General features: G+C 28.3%; 1 protein-coding gene across 1 annotated transcript; it reads right to left on the bottom strand.

Annotated features, from left to right (window-relative positions):
- Positions 1-307: 307 nt before the first annotated feature.
- On the bottom strand, positions 308-7,923 carry LOC105257562 (proto-oncogene tyrosine-protein kinase ROS). Its single transcript, XM_025408850.1, has 7 exons — positions 7,200-7,923; positions 6,417-7,061; positions 4,690-6,137; positions 2,531-2,638; positions 2,136-2,353; positions 928-1,401; positions 308-688 (listed from the first exon to the last, which is right to left on the bottom strand). Exons 1-7 carry the CDS (start codon positions 7,322-7,324, stop codon positions 341-343), a joined length of 3,366 nt encoding a protein of 1,121 aa, XP_025264635.1. The 5' UTR covers positions 7,325-7,923; the 3' UTR covers positions 308-340.
- Between the last annotated feature and the right edge of the window lie 258 nt (positions 7,924-8,181).

Raw genomic sequence — 8,181 nt, 5'->3', positions numbered from 1 at the left:
TTATCGGTACATAATGTCAAAAATTAATTATATTTCCATATTGAAAAAAATATTGTTTATACATATATATATAATTATTAGATTTCGATTCGATTACTCAAAAAACCCAAATAAAATATATCATTATATTACGTTGTTGTACAATCAAAACGGATGTAATATTTTTTAATAATCAAAATTTTATGGAAGGTAAAATTTAAAAAATTTTTTATCTTTATTGATACATCTAATATTAAGTTTAAACCTGAAAATAACAGAATCAATTTAGAAATATTCTTCCTACATTAAAATTTATTGAATCGTTCGGAACAGAAGATAAACATTAATTTAATTATATGGGCTAAAAAGTATCGACTGGACTCAATAAGGCATCTTCTATGTTCTTTCTTAATGCTATAATATTTTTAAGACAAAGTTTAAAATTTGGTCTGGTATTCGCTGTACTCCAGCAACACAGCATTAACTGGTACAACATTGACGGACAGTTAAGAGTCATCGGCAACCTGCCTCCAGCACGTACATAATTTAGTACTTCTTCATTAGTTTTGGCACTGTAAGGTTGTTCACCCAATGATGTAATTTCCCACATTAATACCCCAAATGACCAAACATCGCTTAGAGAAGTAAATATTCCGATCACCAAAGATTCCGGTGCCATCCAACGAACAGGAAACAGACCTTCTCCTTTCTGAAACATGATTTAAACTAAAATCTAATTTTTTTATTCAAGTTGTCCATTTTTAGAGTATGAAAAATAAAAATAAAAAATGTTCATTCATCTCTTGTCTTATATAAATGAAAATAATTTATTTATATTTAATATTATTCAAAAAGAAAATGCACAATGCTGATTATGATAAAAAATGAAAAACATTTTCAAAAGAACTCGTTTTTTTAATAATTAATTTTTTAAATAATTATATTTACCGTGCGATAATAATCATCCTTGTAGATATCCTTAGCTAGACCAAAATCTCCAATTTTGATGATACGGTCCTCGCGATTTCTCGAAGATAATAAGCAATTACGACACGCAAGATCTCTATGTACGAAACGCAACTCTTCCAAGTAGCAACAGCCTCGAGCAACATCTTCGCACATGGCGAGCAAATCCTGCAAACGCAGTGCATGCGAATCTGACGCTTGCAAAGTTCGACAATCTCTTAAATATTTTAACAGATCACCAGTTTCCATCAATTCCAACACTAGTAACGGCGAATCTCCATCTAAACAAACGGCTAACAATCTTAATATATGTTTATGTCGAAAGTGATTCATAAGTCTGGCTTCTTCTAAAAATTTCTTTTTCTCATAGGAAGAAGCATCTTTTCGAAGCACTTTTATTGCAGCGGATATCTCTGTGCCTGATCTTTCTAAGTTTTTCACATTTCCTTGAAATACCTGCGAAATATTGTACACAAATTTACATACGTATTTCATTAAAAAATGTACAATTTACATACGTATTTCATTAGAAAATGTATAATTTAATGTCAAGTAACGTTTTACTTTATATTAAATAATTAAACGAAAAATACATAATAAAGTGCATGTATGTTCCCAGATAGCCAAGCTTGATATGATATATTCAGCAAATAAATGCATCGCATGTATTATTATATATTTACAGTATATTTGCTGACATCGAGATGCGGAATGCGTTACGAATGCAGCTATGTCTGCTTCTATATGCAATCAATTAACGAAGCAAATAGTCTGCAATATTGATGTATTACGTTGTCTACACAATAAGCTGACACGTTGCAATTAATTTGTTGTTATTAGCACATGAATTCATGTGAGTTCAACGTAACAGACATAATGCTGTCTCACCTTGTCTCTAATTTGTTAAAATTAGTTGCTTCAACAATTATTGTCAACATGACAGCAACCTCAACAGACATAATGCTGTCTCACCTTGTCTCTAGTTTGTTAAAATTAGTTGCTTCAACAATTATTGTCAACATGACAGCAACCTCATTGCATTTGGCTATCTGGGTTGTTCCACCTAAATTTTATATTATGATCTATAATAAAAATTCATGTTATTCGTGTCTTTATTATTATACGTATATCTGTTTTGTTGATCTAGAAATTAATATCGTGAAACGTTGCTTGAAAAAATTAATTTTTACCATTCCGAATGCGCCGCTACCAAGAAGTTTTATTAGTGTAATTTGTTTACGTTTGATTTCGGTGATTTCATATTTATCCGGATTATAATGTAACATAGGACTGTAAATCATATTGAATTGAATGTTTTGGCAAGGTATTTCATGTAGAATCTTCAATTCTATATCGGTCATTGTTGAAGACAAACATTGTTCATTATTACTTCTGCGTTGACGATACACTGTTATAAAATTTCGACTTAATTATGTAATAATATGTATTATAAAATTTTTTGTTTTTTAGTAAATTTATTCATTTAGTTTTATATAAATAAATTACTACTTTCAGTAAATTCTTAAATATTACATCAGATATATATGTATAATCTACAATTCATACCTACATCAAATGTACTTACAACGATAATAGTAGCAGATGCAAATTATAATAATTACAACGATAAAACTTAACATCAATAATAATAAGTAATATTGTTTCGGTATTATTCCAGGAGTGCTCGAAATATCTATATTAAGCAAAAATATAATTTTAATATCTTCGTATGTGTATCTTTTTACAAATTTATTTTTACTTATGACTTTATTACAAAAATTTAATTTTTTTAAATTTTAGGCCTATTCATATCTAAAAAAATTAGCACATAATATTATAATATCTATGCAGCACAGAATGTTACAACTTTGCAACAATATTGCAATATTATAAATTGCAATGCAACATTACGGAAACATTGTAGAAATATAAATTAACAACGTATGAATTAGATATTAGCAAAATGATATTTATATTTTGCAAACAGTGTAAATCTATAACAATCTTTAATTTATCTATAAAAATAATATATTTTTTATATTTGTATACAGGGTGGGCATTTTAAGTGATCCACTCGAATAACTTTTTTATATTTGAATATACAACAAAATGTTTCAAATAAAAGTTGCTTGACTTCGAGAGGGACAGAAGATGGGTGGCAAAAATTTGACCTTGGATAGTCATTTGAAGGTCACATAAAGGTTACCTTCAATTTCTTAAATGGAACCCTCTATTTTTCATTGCACATTCTTGTAGCTTATCTCGAGAGCTTTCCAAAACACTATAATTAAGTACCTTTTCATTAAGTACTTTTTGAGTTATAAGGCTTGAAATAATTTCTTAATTTTACATAAACCATAAAATATCTAGTAAACCATTTATTTTTCGATTATCTTACCTTCATACTTTTATGTACAAAATAATGAGAGGAATCAATTGGTGTAAAGAAAACACATAGTTGTTTCTAAGAAAAAATATGTAATTTGCAATTAACAATTCCATATTTTTTCTTAAAAACAACTGTATGTTTTCTTTACACCAATTGATTCCTTTCATTATTTTGTATATAAAAGTATGAAGGTAAGACAATCGAGAAATGAATGGTTTACTAGATATTTTATGGTTTATGTAAAATTAAGAAATTATTTCAAGCCTTATAACTCAAAAAGTACTTAATGAAAAGGTACTTAATTATAGTGTTTTGGAAAGCTCTCGAGATGAGCTACAAGAATATGCAATGAAAAATAGGGGGTTCCATTTAAGAAATTGAAAGTAACCTTTATGTGACTCTCAAATGACTATCCAAGGTCAAATTTTTGCCACCCATTTTCTGTCCCCCTCGAAGTCAAGCAACTTTTATTTGAAACATTTTGTTGTACATTCAAATATAAAAAAGTTATTGGAGTGGATCACTTAAAATGGCCCATCCTGTATATGCGATAAGTTTTACTTTTTTGCAGAAATCAAATGAATTAATGACACAGAAATAATATCAGTAGAGTAATTATAATTCTAAGCTAAAAATAAGCATTGCTATTTTTTTATTAAAATATAGATAACATTTTATATGAATGTTACACTATATTTTCTGATATATTTTCACTTTATGTGAATACGATGTTAATCTTCAAAAATAATATATTTTTTTCTTATATTCAAAATAGATACTATTATATCTATCATTATATTTTTCTATGCATTCTTATGTATATTTCACATGCAAATATATATAATTATAACGGATTTTTAAAATTTTTAAATAAAAATATAATTAGTAATGTTTAATTAATTCTATAACTAATGTTTATATATGTATAAAGTACCCATTAAAAGAGTATATAGAACATTTAAAATAAAAAAAATGATTTGTAACAGTTTAAAGTAATTTTGTATAAAAATATAATATTTTGTAATATAACTAAGTTTAAATATAATTTTGCAATATATTATCTTAGATATGATTATCTTAGATATTGCAAATTTTTACTTATATCAAGCTTTTTAATTATTTCCAAGATATTTATCCATCACAAACAAAAATATTTTATACGTAATATTATTAAATGATTGCAATGACATTGCATTCTTTTCAATATATTACACTGTAATATTCCTACAATGTTTCATTGCAAAAAGCGGACATCTTAACTTTATCACATCTTATAATAATGACTCTTTCAATTAAATTATTCTTCAATATATCTTCAATCTTATTGTGCCATATGGATATTTTCATTTGCTTACCTCGTTTGCTACTACGTGTTGAAAAAATAAATCTTTTATCAGACGGCCATATAAAAGTTTCCTCATATTCAAGGTATATCAATATCAAGCGAAATTGGTATAAAGTTCCTGATCGTAAATTTTCGATATGATATATTACTTCTTTGTTATAATTCATTTCAATATAATTCGTTGTTTCCCACTTTTCTGTTACAATGTCTTTGTACTCTAGTGTAGAAAGAACCGTCAGATTAATGTTTGAAATCCATGAAATGTTCATGCTATTTATATTGACCCAACTCAAAGTAATATTGTTTGGTTCTGAATATATGTGATTAATCTTGCTTAAACTCTCGTTGTAGAAATCGCTAAAATTACTTGGATACACCCGCACGTATATCAAGTAATCTTGTACTAATAGCGACAAATTAATCTTTGTGAAAAATCTACCGTCTGTCACACGTTTCGGCACATTGATAAATTGTTTGCTCTTGTGTTGCGTGCCGTTCACTAATGAAACTGACTTCCAAAGCACTTCGTAGGTCACGGCCACGCAGGTCAGTTTTTTGAGTGGCATCCAATGAACTACTGCTGTAGTAGGTGTCAAAGCTACAACACTTATGTTTTCTGGTGCATTAAGCTTACCCAAATTAGTTTTTATTGGTATCACATTCGAATCGAATGGATTTATCAATAATTGATCAAAATAAAAATTGCTTAAAGTAAACTTTAACTTGTACTCTGTAAATGGTATTAAGTTCTGAATCTCATAATACCGCTCGTACGTCTGCACATTGAATTTCTCAGACTTGTTGAAATTGTTGTTTAAACAGCTTACGAAGATAATATATATAGTAGTTGGTAAATTATATTTTTTGCATCCACTCTTTACAACCGGTTCCGGAAGATTTACAATGATGCTGTTTGTCGTTGCAATCACATTCTCAAAATTATAACCTTTTTCGTAAGGTGTCAGACATCTCATTGGAGGATAAGGTTGTAAAGATTTATCAATAGCGTAAATTCTACCTATAGAATATTTATCTGAGTCTATTATTATCTTTTCAACATATTCGTCTACATTTACGCTCTTGAGACTTGAGTATTTCTTTTTTGAAACGTAGATATGATGAGTATGTTGAAGCCGATTATACACTAAAATGTAAATGTTTGTTTTGTCAATCGTCATAGATTTGAAACTGATGTTATCACCTACGTTTTTTGTGTGTAAAATCGTATTGCACATAGAAAGGTTAATGTTTGTGACAGTTATATGAGAAGCAAATATCCAGTAAATTAATGGTTCCTCATTATTCATATTATCAATTATCATATGATTCATATAATACCAAGGAAATTGACAAAGGGATGAATTTATCTGAACAATTTGCATGTTTTTTCCATCAAAATGATATTTTATCATATCATATTTTTTATTCGTCCAATTGTATGATGTGTAATATAAAATTCTAAAATATATATAATTATTTTACTCATTATAAAACATTATTTTAACAAAAACAGAAACTTATATGTAGTAAAAATTCTAAATTCTTATAATTAATATACCTTAATAATTCTTATAATTAATATACCTTAATAATTCTTATAACTTATTATTATTTTTTACTTATGATCTTAATTATAAAACCACGTAAAATTATACAAAAATTACTAATGTGCATAAATCTTTAATAGAAAATTATTTTTTCAGAAAACAGTAGTAGACAAAAAAGTAGTAAACTTACCCCATAGACGATGATACAATTAAATGGTGAAGAAAAAGAGTTTCTTTTGTTTTGAAAATCTCATCAAATTTAATTATGCCATTTTCCCACATTGTTAAGTCGAACTTTACAATGAAAGAGTAGTTTCTCTCACCATAATAGGTTATATATAGATTTCTTGCTACCCAGTCAATGCAAAGATATATGTTATTATATAGCTCAAAACTAAAGCTAGCTATTTTTGTGATATTATTTTCAGTAATGTCCAATGTCATTAGATTATTTTCGTGCATCCAATAAATTTTATGTTCTTGTGCCCAGTAAGCGACATCTCCTATATCCGATTGTTCAACGAGATTATTAATAGTATTTGAATCTAAGTCCAATATGTGGAGGCCAGCATCCGTTACTAATAATAATTTAGGTATTGGATTTTCATGCGTAGTTGATACATCGATTAAATCCGAGTAAGGACCAGCAATAACTTCAGTATGTGCACGTACTCGGAAATAATATGTCCTATTAGGTTTAAGATTGTGCACGGTGTGCTCCAGTGTTGTAGTTGTGATATTTTTATCGTCGCAGATTTGAATCTCTTTTAAGTCCTCGATGAAAAAACATTGCACTGTATATCCTTGTAAATCGGTAAATTCAGATTGGTTCCATCTGTAAAAAAATAAAATTTTATCCATTTTATATTTAACAAAACTAACAGAATTAACATTTTGATATAGTTATGCCGTTGAATTTAAAAAAAAAGAGAGAACAATGAAAGATTACAAACTGAACATTTAGATTCTTTACCTCAATGTCACAAAAATGTCGTTTACTTTTTTTGTGAATTGACTGTCGAATTGTACGAATGCTCTGAGAGATGTTGGCTTGCTCAAATTGCTTTCTAGAGATTTTAAGATCGTACATATTAACATAATTATATATAAGATTAAGTGGATTATCTCTGTAAATGAGAAAGAACAATTTAATATCAAAATATCCTGATAGAAATTGCCTCGCTGACGCCATAACACTTGTCAGCGCCATGTAAGTTTGCCACGTCACAGCCTTATTTTCAAAAACTGAAAAGATTCACACCAGAACTATAGTCACGGCCGATATATAAATGGCGTAATATTATTATAAAATTAAACGGACGCAGATTTGAATTTGACTGGGCTTCTGATGCAGTCCATACTTGCGCGTCAGATGCTCAGACATCTTTTTGCTTTGTCAAAAAAGATAACATAAAAAGGATACAATATATGATACATGTTTCTTTACTTGCCGTAATGCGGCGACACCAGACTTAACTAAACTCGTATTCAATTTTTTATGAAGTGTGTATAAAGGACTGGTACACACATGAGATCTAAAATATATTTTTTTTTTGTGAGTAGTATCTAACTAAGGAGAGGACTTTGTGAGTAGTATCTAAGCTAAGGAGAGGACGCTGCTCACACAATCAGAAAGCCATGGCTCTCTGATTGTGTGTGAGTGAACCGCGTTTTCTTCTTAACATCACTTTATTAATTTAATTTAATTCTATTTTTGACAAACTGAATTTAAAAAAAAAATTATTTAATAATGTGTTCCTTGTGGGATTCAAAATTTTTTTTCTTGTTGAATTTTAGAATTTTTTTCCAATTTTAGTAATATTTTTATGCGACTTGATGCTGTGTAGGAATTTTTTTTATCAATAGTCAAATAGTTAAATAGTATTTTTTTGGAAAGCAATATTACACTGTACTACAGTAATTCCGAATCTGCCCTATGGCAATACCTTACTAAG

Source organism: Camponotus floridanus, unplaced genomic scaffold, assembly GCF_003227725.1.
Source record: "Camponotus floridanus strain SB8 unplaced genomic scaffold, Cflo_v7.5 scaffold234, whole genome shotgun sequence".
NCBI lineage: Eukaryota > Metazoa > Arthropoda > Insecta > Hymenoptera > Formicidae > Camponotus > Camponotus floridanus.
This window is presented reverse-complemented; position numbering and strand designations above follow the sequence as displayed.

Coding starts and splice junctions, on each gene's coding strand:
- LOC105257562 (XM_025408850.1), bottom strand. CDS start 7,324: ATGTTAATATGTACGATCTTAAAATCTCTAGAAAGCAATTTGAGCAAG. Junction 6,138..6,416: donor ATTGTATCATCGTCTATGGG/GTAAGTTTACTA, acceptor TATATATTTTAG/AATTTTATATTACACATCAT. Junction 2,639..4,689: donor AACACGTAGTAGCAAACGAG/GTAAGCAAATGA, acceptor TGCTTAATATAG/ATATTTCGAGCACTCCTGGA.